The sequence below is a fragment of the Musa acuminata genome, chromosome BXJ3-4 (assembly GCF_036884655.1).
Source record: "Musa acuminata AAA Group cultivar baxijiao chromosome BXJ3-4, Cavendish_Baxijiao_AAA, whole genome shotgun sequence".
NCBI classification, from domain to species: domain Eukaryota; kingdom Viridiplantae; phylum Streptophyta; class Magnoliopsida; order Zingiberales; family Musaceae; genus Musa; species Musa acuminata.
This window is the reverse complement of record NC_088352.1, coordinates 45,439,367-45,452,952: the sequence shown is the minus strand read 5'-3', so window position 1 is coordinate 45,452,952 and position 13,586 is coordinate 45,439,367. Positions and strand designations below refer to the sequence as shown.

General features: G+C 41.3%; 3 protein-coding genes and 1 long non-coding RNA gene across 5 annotated transcripts; 2 read left to right on the top strand and 2 right to left on the bottom strand.

Moving 5' to 3' along the window:
- Positions 1-381: 381 nt before the first annotated feature.
- LOC103983399 (probable inorganic phosphate transporter 1-5) lies at positions 382-825 on the top strand. Its single transcript, XM_009400615.2, has one exon. It carries the CDS (start codon positions 382-384, stop codon positions 823-825), a length of 444 nt encoding a protein of 147 aa, XP_009398890.2.
- Positions 826-3,329: 2,504 nt separating this feature from the next.
- On the bottom strand, positions 3,330-5,424 carry LOC135636627 (probable inorganic phosphate transporter 1-8). The gene is made up of 2 exons (XM_065148498.1): positions 5,226-5,424; positions 3,330-5,146 (listed from the first exon to the last, which is right to left on the bottom strand). Exon 2 carries the CDS (start codon positions 5,113-5,115, stop codon positions 3,505-3,507), a length of 1,611 nt encoding a protein of 536 aa, XP_065004570.1. The 5' UTR covers positions 5,116-5,146; positions 5,226-5,424; the 3' UTR covers positions 3,330-3,504.
- Positions 5,425-6,811: 1,387 nt separating this feature from the next.
- LOC135635943 (uncharacterized) lies at positions 6,812-10,663 on the top strand. Of its 2 annotated transcripts, none has more exons than XR_010495766.1 (3): positions 6,812-6,956; positions 9,847-9,923; positions 10,040-10,663. It is a non-coding gene; the product is annotated as an uncharacterized LOC135635943 (long non-coding RNA). The 2 variants fall into 2 exon arrangements; XR_010495767.1 differs by having other exon boundaries at positions 9,847-9,943.
- Positions 10,664-11,239: 576 nt separating this feature from the next.
- On the bottom strand, positions 11,240-13,006 carry LOC135635093 (phenolic glucoside malonyltransferase 2-like). Its single transcript, XM_065145943.1, has one exon. It carries the CDS (start codon positions 12,996-12,998, stop codon positions 11,559-11,561), a length of 1,440 nt encoding a protein of 479 aa, XP_065002015.1. The 5' UTR covers positions 12,999-13,006; the 3' UTR covers positions 11,240-11,558.
- Between the last annotated feature and the right edge of the window lie 580 nt (positions 13,007-13,586).

The window sequence follows — 13,586 nt, the reverse complement described above, 5'->3', positions numbered from 1 at the left end:
ACAGAAAGTCAAACAACAGCTAATTCGAGCAAATTTGGAGCAAAAAGTCAAACAATAATCTTATTGTATAAAGACCCAAAAAAAAGGGGGGAAAAACTTTCAAGTACTTGAAAGTTCGTCTGTCGCCACGGCCTCCACCTCCTCGGCACCACCACCACCACCTGGTTCTTCCTCGACATCGCCTTCTACACCCAGAACCTGTTCCAGAAGGACATCTTCAGCGCCATCGGGTGGATACCGAAGGCCGCCACCACGAACGCCATCGAGGAGGTGTTCTGGATTGCCCGGGCGCAGACCCGCATCGCGCTCTGCGGCACCGTGCCGGGCTAATGGTTCACCGTGGCCTTCATCGACGTCATCGGGCGGTTTGGGATCCAGGTCATGGGATTCTTCATGATGACCGCCTTCATGCTCGAACTCGCCATCCCCTACGACCACTGGACCACCCACCACATCAGCTTCGTCGTCATGTACGACTTCACCTTCTTCTTCGCCAACTTCGGGCCCAACAGCACCACCTTCATCGTTCCAGCGGAGATCTTCACGGCGCGGCTGCGGTCCACATGCCACGGCATCTCGGTGGCCGCGTGCAAGGCGGGGGCCATTATAGGTGCCTTCGGGTTCCTCTACGCGGCGCAGAGCAGGGACCCAGCAAAGAGGGATAAGGGCTATCTGGCCGGCATCGGGGTCCGGAACGCGCTCTTCCTCTTCGTCACGACCAACTTCCTGGGCCTGGTGTTCTCGCTCCTCGTTCCCAAGTCGAAGGAGTTCCCTCTGGAGGAGATGTCCAGTCGTGAAGTAAGTAAAAGATTGCATAAAGTGTAATTAATAAAAATGCATTATTAGTCCAAGATGAAATCAAATAAAAAACATGAAATCAATATAAAGTAAAAAAATATTAAAACTTCTTAAAAAAAATGTTTACACATGATTTGAAACTACTTTTGGACTTAACCTTACAAACCTAAACATTTAGACTTGGATCACATTATATATGTTGATGTCATTTATTTATTAGTGTAAAATAAATTTTTAAATTAAGAGATTTTTATTTTAAAATTTATCTAATTAATTTATTTTTTAAAAAAATAACAATAATAATATAAAATCTTTGAAAAAATATACTTTAAGTCTTAACACTAGTCTTTAAAATATAATATGGAGATAAATCCTAACTTACTTGGAAGAATTTTTAAATGATCAAGATAGATTTGGTAAACATTATCTTTACTCTTTTTATGCGGGGCATGATTAATTAGATTTGTAGCCAACTTTAAGATGCTTTGATTATTTCATTTTAAAATAATTAGTTTATTAATTTGATAAAGTTTGAGTAAGACCCATTTGATTTATGTGAGGATCAGTTCGAAGTGAAGCTACATATGATTTTTCAAGTGTGTAGTTCTTGTTGTTGGCAAGGGAAGAAAAAGCTCAAAGGAAAATTTACACATTCAAAGTGATCCATCAAAATGTTACTTGTGTGCCTTGCTATATTGACAGTTTTCATAAACTTTATTACTATTAAAAGTAATAAGATTTGGAAGATCATTAATTAGAGTTTTTTATATCATAATCTTTAATTTGAGAAAATTTATATGACTAACTCTATATTGATGCACTGTACTCATCCAATTAACAAAATATATAAATCTTTGTCCCTTTTACTACTATATACCATATTTATTTTTAATTCTTTTATGTTGCAAAGGAATTTGATTTTATTAGGATAAAAAAATAGTTTTTAATATCAACTATATTTGTAATAGAAAAAAGGTTTTTCTTCGTACCTAGTAGAATATGGTATACACTCTTTATCCTAAAAAGATTATGATAATAGTTTTCCTCTCTATGAAATATCTATCATGATAATTATATCATTTCTTTCGTATTAACAAAGATAGGTGAATTTTAGCTATAAAATACTTATCACAATCTTTATCAATAGCATTGGAACAATTCTTTTTATTTACAATATTTTTTTCTTTAATCTTAACATAATAATTTTTCTTAAAATGACCTAATTTGCTCCCCTTATAACACTTAATCTTTTTTTATTTATACTATTAGCATAACTATTAGCATTGTCCTTCTTATCTTTATCATTTAAAAAAAAAATGATATCTCCCCTCACTTGATAAGCTAAGGATTCTTGATAAGTAAGAAGATTTTCCAACTCTACTATGAATGGTTATTGAATCAATAGATATAACATAAGAAATTTATTCTTTTTAATATCATGAATAATATAAAATTTTATTCGTGTATCAAGAATATATTCATTTGGATCTAACAGTGATATCTTTATATATATATATATATATATATATATATATATATATATATATATATATATATATAATCTTCAAGTTATTTTTAATCTTCAAGATATCTTTAAATATTTATATTTTTAATCTTCAAGTGATATATATAAATATATATAGTAAAAAAGTATGATAGGATAAATTATAGATCGATACTATTAGAATTATAGAGTTTGTTATAAGAATTATTTATATAAAATTTAGGTTAAAACTGATCAAATTTAACCGCTTGATTGTCTAACAAAATTCTCATAACTTATCTTTCTCTCTTCTACTCTCGAGTAGTCTATAATTTTTTTTTAATAAATCGGATTTAGGCTGAATGCCCAAATCAATCGGTCCAAACCCACGTATGGGCTCAATGGCCAAAAAATATTAACCATCTAAAATTTTAAAAAATAGAACTACACAATAATCTTTATTCTTTAAGAATGGTTTGAATGACGAGTGTTCTTGAAACACAGTGTGCATGAAGCTACCCAGTAGTTCCCTTCCTTCGTAATTTTGCGTCGTCAACCTCATCTTATGCAGACCGAAGATGGGAGGTCGTTCTTTTCGTTCGTGCCACGCCAAAGACTAATCTTCGCACACCACAAATGTCCACAGAAGCACAGTTCATTAGAAAAGTCTTGGCAGCCACATAACTTCTAGAATGATTGACTTCAGAACCCGCGGTGTTCGTCAAACACACAAAATTTCTTTTCTCAATCAATTTTCTGCTGTTATTATCCTACTGGCTATGCTTGTGGTGGTTGGCTAATGGACGACCAAAAGATCTAGTGGTCCATTTGGTAAACATGTTACGTATGCCTGACATATTTCTTCGTGCATGGACCCACTCCAACATCGACGTTTTGAAGTCAATGTCTTCACTACCAATTGTCTACATTGTCATGGACATTAACAACGAAGTTGCCTGCGTCGTATGGTGGTAATGAGGACGATAGGAAAAGTCTTACGTACCAGTCTTCCACCTATTGTTTTCTCACTGATATGTCTCACTCATGGTTGCAGACAAGAATGGTAACTGCTACTATTACTCCGAAGTGCACTTCATACATCCACCTATGGTTTCATATCTTATTACACCGAGAAGAGGTAGCGACTACTGTTCGGCTAATTAGGTATCCATTAATATTACATTACCAACCGATAAGAGGATAGAGTATGACCGAAGCTAATCCTAAACAGGGACCGTCCTGTTGTAAACAGCAGCGGAGTCTATCTGGTCCTCGTCTTCGTTCTCGCCAGAGATTTCCTCGAGCGACTTGCCCTTCGATTCAGGCACTAAGAAGGTAAAGATCAGGCCCAGAAGATTGGACGCCGCAAGCACGAAGAGCGCGTTTCGGACGCCGATGCCGGCTGGGTAGCCCTTGTCCCTCTTCTCGGGGTCCTTGTCCTGAGCCGCGTAGAGGAACCCGAAGGCGCCCACGATGGCCCCGGCCTTGCCCGCGGCCGCCGAGATGCCGTGGCAGGTGGACCGCAGCCGTGCGGGGAAGATCTCCGCCGGGACGATGAAAGTGGTGCTGTTGGGCCCGAAGTTGGCGAAGAAGAAGGTTAAGCCGTACATGATGACGAAGCCGATGTGGTTGCCCTTGGTCGTCCAGTGGTGGTAGGGGATGGCAAGGCCGAGCATGAAGACGGTCATGAAGAAGAAACCCATGAACTGGATGGCGAACCGGCCCATGGTGTCGATTAAGGCCACGGTGAACCAGTATCCTGGCACGGTGCCGCAGAGGGCGATGAGGGTCTGCGCCCGAGCGATCCGGAACACCTCTTCGATAGCGTTCATGGTGTTTGCCTTCGGTAACCACCCGATGGAGCTGAAGATGTCCTTCTGGAACAGGTTCTGGCTGTAGAAGGCGATGTCGAGGAGGAACCACGTGGTGGTGGTGCCGACGAGGTGGATGCCGTGGCGGCGGGCGAACTCTCTGGAGAAGAGGCCGAAGTTGTTGGCCTCCTTCATGGTCATCTGCTCGACCTTCTCTTGCTCCTCGGCGATATCCACCTGGAGTACCTTCGACATGTCGGAGGCCGCCTGTTTCGCGTTCTTGGCAACAAGAGCAGTGTACCGCGCGGTCTCCGGCATCTTCATCCGCCAGTAGTAGGTCAAGGCAGCCGGGAGGGCGCCCAGCATGAGAATTATGCGCCAGATGTAGTCGGCCTCCGGGACGGTGGAGCCGGCGCGGTCGTCCTTGTAGGCCGGCGAGTCGAAGCGTCCCTTGAAGGCGGCGGAGATGATGATGGCGACGATGCCGCCTGTGAGGATGCCGAAGCCCTGCATAGCGAAGACGGCTGCGATGAAGGCGCCACGGGTCTTCTTGTTGGCGTACTCCGACATGATGGTGGCGGAGAGCGGGTAATCGCCGCCGATGCCAAAGCCGAGCCAGAAGCGGAAGAAGCAGAGGGTGGCCACGACACCCTTGGCAGTGTGACCGAAGGAGAGACCGGACGCGATGGAGCAGATGACCATGAGCATGAGCGTCATGCCATACACCTTCTTGCGGCCGAGCTTGTCGCCGAGCCACCCGAAGAAGAGCTGGCCAGAGAGGGTACCACAGAAAGCCACGCCGGTGACGGCAGCGGACACGTTGGGCGGGAGCGTCCCGGGCGATGTCGAGTTGGGGTCGAAGTAATAGATGCGGCCAAGGAGCTTCGTGACGAGGGAGATGCAGAAGAGATCGTAGGCGTCGGTGAAGAAGCCCATGCCAGCAATGACGATGGCCGTGAAGTGATACCACTGCGTCTTGGCAAGGTCGAGTGCCCCGAGCACTTGGAGCTGACCTCTGGCCATTGTTGCAGCACACTTCCCCTTGCTTGTGCAACTGCAAGTAGAACAAAGCAATCGTTAAGGCTACACAGCTACTTACTGCTACAACGCAGATGTAGATGACGTTGTCGTACCTGCTCTATAAGAAGAGGAAGGAGGAGAAGAGGGAGACCAGATCTTGTTGGTCACAGGAAGGAGAAGCCGAGCAGGGAGGTCTAGAAGAGAAGGCGAGGTAGTCTCTGAGAACAGCGGGAGGGGCGAGAGGTGTGTGTGTGTGTCTGTCTCTTAATAAGCAGTGCTTCACACGGTCAAGTCAACTCTGCCAACCCGAGCAGGTGGGTCCATGGAGTGGGGACCGCCCCTCCGCATCCATTCCCACCTGCCTTACCCCCATGCCATGTAGTCAACACCAAGTTCTGGACATACGTCTTACAGTTATTTTTTTATGGTGATACATTGAAATGGTTGTGATATCTTACGTCAATCGCTTCCTCTTTCCTCTCGCCGAAAGAAAATATGCAAACAATGTGATTTGGATGAGACGTGTCGCTCGAGTGGAATGCAAAAGGGACTCTTGAAAGCATAAAATCATTATTATTTGACATGCTTTTTGATCACTAGTAGCAATTCACATGAATCATATTTTTATTCTTTTTGCTTTTCATTTTAATTTATTCTCCACGATTGCCGCTCATACGACGGAAACAGTGTTTTGGTGTCCCAAGACTTGTATTTTTTTTATCGTTGACTCGTCTTGACGTAATTTTCTCACTCGTCTGTTTTTGACTCCGCGGTCTTCCCTGGCAGCCGCGTGGGGCCGACCAGCAGATGATACCAAAAGTTTGGTCCCCAGGCTATTTCTCATCCTACGTGGCAAAATCACGATCCTTAATTTGTATGGTCGAAGCAGATGACCGCCGCGCGGGGCGCAGAAGTTGATGGGCCATTACAATCCGACATAGGTGGGCCCATTTCACAATCCGACAGTACCCACCCGTTTGCATTCAACTCGAAGACTGATTTGGATGAGAAGTTTCCAACACTCTTTCGAGAAGGCTATGTAAAGTCAAGCATTGTTCTTCGAGTTCACAAGTAGCTACGTTCTATGTAGGAATCCTACTGCTGAATTCTCGCCACTTGACAGAATCCGGTTCTTCATTTGTTGGGCTGGACACTTGTTATCTTCCTACGCCTTCCATACACAGCTCTGGTCCCTAACACAAACTGTCTTCCTTAGCATTTTGCCAACTAAGATGCTGACTCAGCCTTACAGAATCAACCACATCATACAAGTGGAAATCCAACTCGCTCGTTTGTTACCCCACTTGTTCTAGGTTTGGCATAGCATGATTTAATCTTGATTTCAAATATATCGATCATATATTATATCATAAAAATTGAATTACTTTTTTACACAGTTTCGTATGTCTCGATTCTTTTTTTTTTTGGGTCTGATATTATATTATATTTTTCTTCGTACTAGTCATTGTTTTTGAGCTATTATACGTTGAGCCTTTAGATAGGCCTTCCTTCATTCTTTTCGCTTCTTTTCTTTTACTTCAAAGTGAAAGGGTTTAAATCAATTTTTTTCTTTCTTTTTATTTTAAAGAAGGGTTGACGTGGTAGCACCATGTCACGTGCAAAACACATGTCCCGGCTCTGTTATGTAGCTTCCGGATTCGAAAGCCTCGCGCACCGCCAAAGTATTTGGGAGCAAAGCCCGAAAGTTCCCATTCTTCCTCCTCTTGCTTTCTCCCATGGCTTCAGATTTGCGTTAGGGTTCCCCGATCGGAGGATTTTGTGCCGTGTAGAGTCCTCCACCCGACACGATCGTCTTTTGGATTGTTCTTTGGAGATTTGGCTTGGTAGGGTTCATCCTCTCCTTTCTTTTCCCTTTTCATTTGTTTAGTTCTTGAAAGTCTTATGCATCCTTCGTCGAAAAAGCTACTCGATCGTTTTTACAGCACTATGATTTGTTCTTGCAGTTTGATTATGTATATTTGTCTCTGATTCAGAAAAATTATAGTCGAGTAATCTCCCGATCGATTTGTAACACGGAAGGAGGGAGCGGCATTTTGTGTTGCAATGTTAGAAAGGGTAATATACTGGATTTTCTATTATATTTATTATAGTGTATAGGGCTTATTTTCTGTAGACAGTCAAGGAATTATAGAAGGGTTCTACTTTGTTCTCCCAAATGGATGATTATCGACATAGCATTTACCGTTCGGATAGCTGTATAGTAGAGCATCTTGGTTGATCTCCACGGATTGGTAAGTTCGATCCCCCGTTTGTGTCGTGTGTGCATGATTTATCACCTAGTCCAGCTAGAATGGCAAATCATTTAAGAGCAAGTGCACTTAGATATAGATACAAAGGAATAAAGAGTCATTAATTTCTGTGGCATTTCCTGTTCACTCGTGCCTGAGTTTTGCTGCTAGTCTTAGATATTTTTTTTCTCCCTATGCTCAGATAGATCTTACTAGCATGCCATGTTATTTGATATACGAAAAATTGTGGGATGTTGCCAGTGCAAACGCAGTTGTTAGGAGTTAAGTATGGATTTCTAACTGTGAATTCTCTAGGAACATTGAAAAATGTTTATTTAATTTTGTGCTTAGTCCTTAAAATCCTCAATAAATATACTAGAGAAATTTCAGGAAATTACTTTGTTAGTGTTGGTGAAATGATGTGGTGAATCGTTCTTATCAAATAAACGGACAACCTATCTTGCTTGATTTCTCTGTGAATAGCTTTTAGTGCATAAGTGATAAGTTTATATTCAAGAAAATGATGAGAATTGAGCTCAGATGAATTTAATGCTTTGATTTGCAAATTCTAGAGGAGTTACCTTCTTTTCTAATTTTGTGGCGGTTCAAATATGAATTTGCACTGGAATCAAGGTTGATAGTAGTATGACTAAGCAAACTTATGCTATACCAAATGTTATTGTCACAGTCAATATTTCTTCCAATCTTTTAGATGATGCTGTTATAGCTCACGGCATACTTGAGTTTGAACAATCTTCTGACAAACCATCATGTTACGTAACCTTTTACATACGAGATCCACTAAATTATAACGAATGAAAATGGGGCCTTTGGGAAGAGCCTTAGAGATGAAGTCAAAGGAGTCAATATCATGGATTACCTACTCTTGTTTTCACCTCAATGGCAGCTAACTATGTCAGCTAGCAAAAGAGTAACATGCTTGTCATAATTATTTAGCCCGAGGTTTCTTGTATATGAAGTTTTTTAAGAAGCTTAACAAACTTATAATAGAAAATTTATGTTTGGTGATTCATGTTTCTCTTAACTCTATGTTTTACTTTGGGATGTATTTGAAGGACAAAATATCTGATTCCATATATGATTAGTATTTAATTATTTGTTGGTTATTTAGGGGAAATTATGGATTTGGACTATCACTTACATGATATATCTTTCTGGTGTATGTTATTTGCTAATGATATTGTCTTAGTTGATGAGAGCCTAAGTGAAATTAGTTATAAACTTGAGTTATAGAGACAAGTCTTGGAAACTAAAAGTTTTAGATTAAGTAGGACCAATACTGAATATATAAAATATAATTTTAGTGGTTCTAGAAATAGGTAAGAGAATATAATTAACTTGGATGAAAAATAAGTCTCTCTAGGTAAATATTTTAGGTATCTTGGAGAAATTATTCAATAAGATGAAAAGATCGATGAGGATATTTTTCATAAAGTAAAAATAGTATGATTAAAATGATAAGAGGTATCAAGAGTCATATATAATCATTGAATACCTTTGAGATTAGATGAAAATTTTATAAGATAATTGTGAGATCAATAATATTTTACGGATTTAAGTATTGGGTAATTAAGAAAAAACATATACAAAAAGTTTATGTTGTCGTGATGAAAATGTTGAAATGAACATGTGAAGTTACTATGAAAGATAGAAAATAAATATTTTTATTTGTGAATAACTAGATATCATTTCGATAAAAGATAAGACGAGGGAAAATTGTTTAAGATGGTATAGACATGTGATAAAGAGACCTTCTAATATAATAGTCAAAAGAGATAAATTAATTAATATTAGTGGTATGATGAGAGACAAAATAAAAATAAAAATATTTTAATAAAAATTATAAATAAAAATTTAAGTATTCTGAACTTAATTAAACATACGACTTTCTATAAATCTCAATAGAGGCAAAAGAATCATATAGTCAATCTTAAATAGTTAGGACTTATGATTTTATTATATATTTTGTTGTTGTAAATTTGAACTATCAATTACATTGACTGAAAATGTAGTTCAGTCTTTAGGAAAGACTACTTATTTTCAAAGCAAATAGAACTTTTTATCTGAAAAACATATGGTAGATTGTGGTAGAAGAGATCCTCTGTACGAACGAGAGAGGACAGAGAAACCCGCAAATGTAAAACTTGTAGACTTGTAAATTGCCCTAGTGGTGTGTGCTGTGACCATGGTTCCACTGTTTTATCCTGTTTTAATTGTCTCATGTAAAATTACCTTAATTTTACTTTTTCTAACCTGAAGGATTAGTATGAAAAAATAGTTGCCGACTACTAATTACTTTTCAACCTTCTCGTCAATGATGTCGATGGCCAAAATCCGACATTACATCGAACTGATTGTTTTGAATGCTAGGGTGATTACGGAGACAGAATTGTTATTTCAATTTCAACTCTTATCTACCACTGCCAGGTTGGGACTAATGTTTGTCTCCTCTTTTATCTTGAAGAGGTAAAAGGACTCTGAGTTGAATCATTATGAAGATTGTTTTGAATGCTAGAGTGTTCAACTTCGGTAATTTTTGAGGTAAAGAATCACTCTTTTCGGTAAGTCTCATATAAAGCAAATTAAAAGAAAAAAAAAAACTCTTACCTATCCACCAAGAATGCCTGCAATCTAGTAATAAACCCTTAAATGCGCAGGTGTAACTTGGACCATCGTTCAAGACAAAAGCAGTATACCTAATCTTCAGATATGCAAGTTCTGATGCAATTGGTAACTTCGAGTTACCTAGACTCCGTTCCTGACTCCCAATCAGGTACGGTGATTTCCACTGTCTAATGGTTATATGATTTGATTATTTCCTGCTCGATGCTTTCTACTATCTTTCATTATTAATTATTCCAAATAGTTGCTTATTAGCCTGTTACGATATGATGCAATTTCTGTAGAAAACATTCTCTGGTAGATGATTCTTTAAGTTCTTTCTACCTATCATCTTGTTATCAATTGAAACCGCAAACAATCAATTTATAGTTAAATCACTATGAATGGCGTAGAAACGATACTTCTAAAACTGTTTGAGTATACATAATTTTGTTCTTCTTTTTCAGTCATTATAAGAAAAATCGTCGGTGCAAGATTAGATTTTCTTTTATTTAGTTAGTGCAACCAGTAGTTTTTTTTAGGGGACCTTTTCATACTATGGTTAGGTTTTAGTTACATTTCATGCATAGTTTATTGAAATTATTGTATGGGTTGTGTCCTACTTATAATTGATTCATGTGGTACTACTTTAACAAAATGGAGGCACACAGCCATGCTGCTTGTCTAACTTGCACCAACACACTCGATACTTTGTGTTGTCCTTGATTAGGTACAATCTAACTGGTGTCGGGTCTATTACGACTCGAGCAGTCACGTCTTTGTAGACTTGCTCTTATTAAGCTGGTCAGTTAAGCTCAATTAAGGTCGCAGCTTAAAGAGGATCTTGTTATTTAAGTTGATTGAATTCCCGGTGAAGTCTTTCACTGACTTAGACACAGAGAACCATAATTGCGTGTCCTGTTATATCAGGCCGACCTATCAGTAATTACATAATCCGATATTTTTGGAATGATCAATTAATCCGGTTAGCATTTTCTCAATAGAAATGGTTGGAATTTGAGCCAAATACTTAGAAAGTAGTTGGGCCGTGCAAAAACGATCAAGAATACATACTTGAGCACAAAAAATGATAATTTAATGAAATTGAAATAACTAAGAAGTAAACGTATATTATGGTTAATAAATTATAAGAGTAATTTAGATTCGTATCGTTGCAGTTGCAGTTCATGGACCACGCATAATGATTCTAAAAAGTTTTTTTAGGACTCAATCATGATCAATTTATAATTCGACAGTAAGTCCAAATCCGTGACCAATTAAATAACTACTGAATTTAGTCACTTTCAAGATCCATCAGAAGAAATCCTTTACCCTATAGAAAAGAAGATGCTATTTTTTGAAAGCTACGGACTTACCGTCGCGGGAGCCGCATTGATGTTATTATGGACTCTTACCTTGTCCTTCCCCAAAAGGAAAAAAAAATTCACTTGTTCGTCTGAGACAATACATGGCTTGCTGCCTTAATCCTGCAATACGAACGACGGACGGTAGTTGCAGTGTCGCCGGCCCTTGAAGCCACCGTAGATGACCTTCTCAGGCATGCCGCTTGCATGATTAAAGATTCAACAAGCTACTGACGAAGTAAGAGAGAAAGCCATCCATCTCGTGCTTCGGCAGTGCCAGTCCCACCTCGATGCCGCCCTTCTCCCCTCTGCTCTCCGTCAGCGATAGTGCCCCCGTCCTCTCAATCGACACCAGCTCCACCTTGCGCGGCCGTCCCCACCCGAAGTCGACGTCGTATATCCCCAGCTTCGGCGACCCGGCTACCGTCAGGGCTTTCTTTGCCGCGTAGTCGTGGACATCCCTGATCCAGTTCTCCGCCCCGCTGAACGCGCCCTCCTCGAGGCTCTTGATCGCCTTCCAGATCGCGTCCGCGGCGGCCGCCGCTCCGTCTTCGCCGACGAGTTCGCTCCTCTCGGCCTCGACGCGGCAGATACCTAGGCAATTCCCAAAGTAATTAGATGGAATGGGCGGATTCGTCCGTGCCCGGCAGCCGGTCACGAAGCCGAAATGCTCCTTCTTCCTGTTCGTGTCGCCTCGCGCTCGGACCAGGCCGGCCCACACGAGGCCGCAGGCCAACGCGTACGGCGACGCCTGGGCCGACGCCTTCCTCTTGCACGTCGCCCGGCGTCTCAGCTTATCGAGGGTGTCTCGGCTGAAAGCGAAAGTGGCCAGCTTCACATCAGGGACGCCGGTGAGGTCCCAGGCATTGAGACTTGGATCTCCTCTGAGCGATTGCAGATCCTTTACGAAGATGCTTTGCAGCCCTGCTGGGTCGTGGACGACGCTACGGTCGAGAAACGGGAGCAGCCCTGTCGAAATCGCCGGAAGCTCCCCAAGCCGATGTATCGACGACCACAGTTTCATGAAGTTGGTGTAGCTAGAGCCATCGGCGACGGCGTGGTGAACGGTGGTCCCGATGGCGACGCCGGCGTCAGCGAACATGGTGACTTGGACTGCAAACACGGGCTGCCTTCCGCTGGAGGCGGTCAGCGGTGGCACCAGAGGATGGAACCTCGCCATGTCCCGCGCATGGTCTCCTGAGAGCTCGTAGAAGTCGTCTCGACTGACGGCTACCGTGAGGGGAACGAAGTCAGATTGAGAGCAAAGGAGCTCGGGATTTTGCACCTCGGAGTCTCGTGTAAGGCTCCCGGCGAGAGGGTAGTAGTAACTGAGGGCGAGAGCTAAGGAGTGCTTCAGTTTAGGGAGCTCGGTCTCGAGGTTGGTCGACTCGTAGAAGAGGAGGCGTTGCACCGGGTGGAAGCAATAGAAGACGAGGTCGAAGAAGGTCGAGGGAAGGGAGCACGGCAGGGTGGCCGAGCTCGGATGAGATGAAACCCGCCACTGCTCCAACACCTTAAGCTTATGGTGGGATGGTGCCATGCTCAACTCTACCTGGCGCAGGCTGCAATAGTATATCTGATATAATATGTGGGCGTAGGTGGTAGGTAACAGGCTTCCATCTTGGAAGGGGATAGGTGGGTCGTGCCTCATTTATTGAAGGGAATAACCAACTGCGATCGCATCATCATCATAAGAGAGACATGAGAATAGCGTGAAGTTTGTGCAAGAGATCAACAAATATTTTTTAATTTACAAATAAAACTTTTTTATTTATTAAAGATAAATAACATTCTTCTTGAAATGAAAACAAATATCAATGTGTTTGAATCTTCCTTAGAATCCAACGAACTCCCATTTAGGAGACACCAGGAAGGTTTCCCTTAGAAATTTCCAAGCCTTGGATCCCAGTTGAAATGTAGTTCATAACCTTTTAGTCTACTTTGTTACTATCAAAGGACCAAAAGAGTCTCTTGTCGCAGGAAACTTCACCGTGGTTCGTTCTCATATGATTTGTATGGCTCACGGTGAATGAACTTTACACAGGCAAGTATCAGTGTTATACTTGATAAGCAGTCCTTCCCCTGTGGTCTTCCAAGTATGTCTATGTTATACTTGATATTCTACTTCCAGGTAATTGCTCTCCGAACCATGCTGTCTCTCTTTGTGTTGTCAATCCTTGATTCCTCGAGGCGTACAGCAGTGTCTTGTGGTTCATCACGTTTTATGTTTGCTGTCCTC

Excerpts from the sequence above, each read along its gene's own strand:
- LOC135635093 (XM_065145943.1), bottom strand. The coding sequence starts at position 12,998 with ATGAGGCACGACCCACCTATCCCCTTCCAAGATGGAAGCCTGTTACCT.
- LOC135636627 (XM_065148498.1), bottom strand. The coding sequence starts at position 5,115 with ATGGCCAGAGGTCAGCTCCAAGTGCTCGGGGCACTCGACCTTGCCAAG.
- LOC103983399 (XM_009400615.2), top strand. The coding sequence starts at position 382 with ATGGGATTCTTCATGATGACCGCCTTCATGCTCGAACTCGCCATCCCC.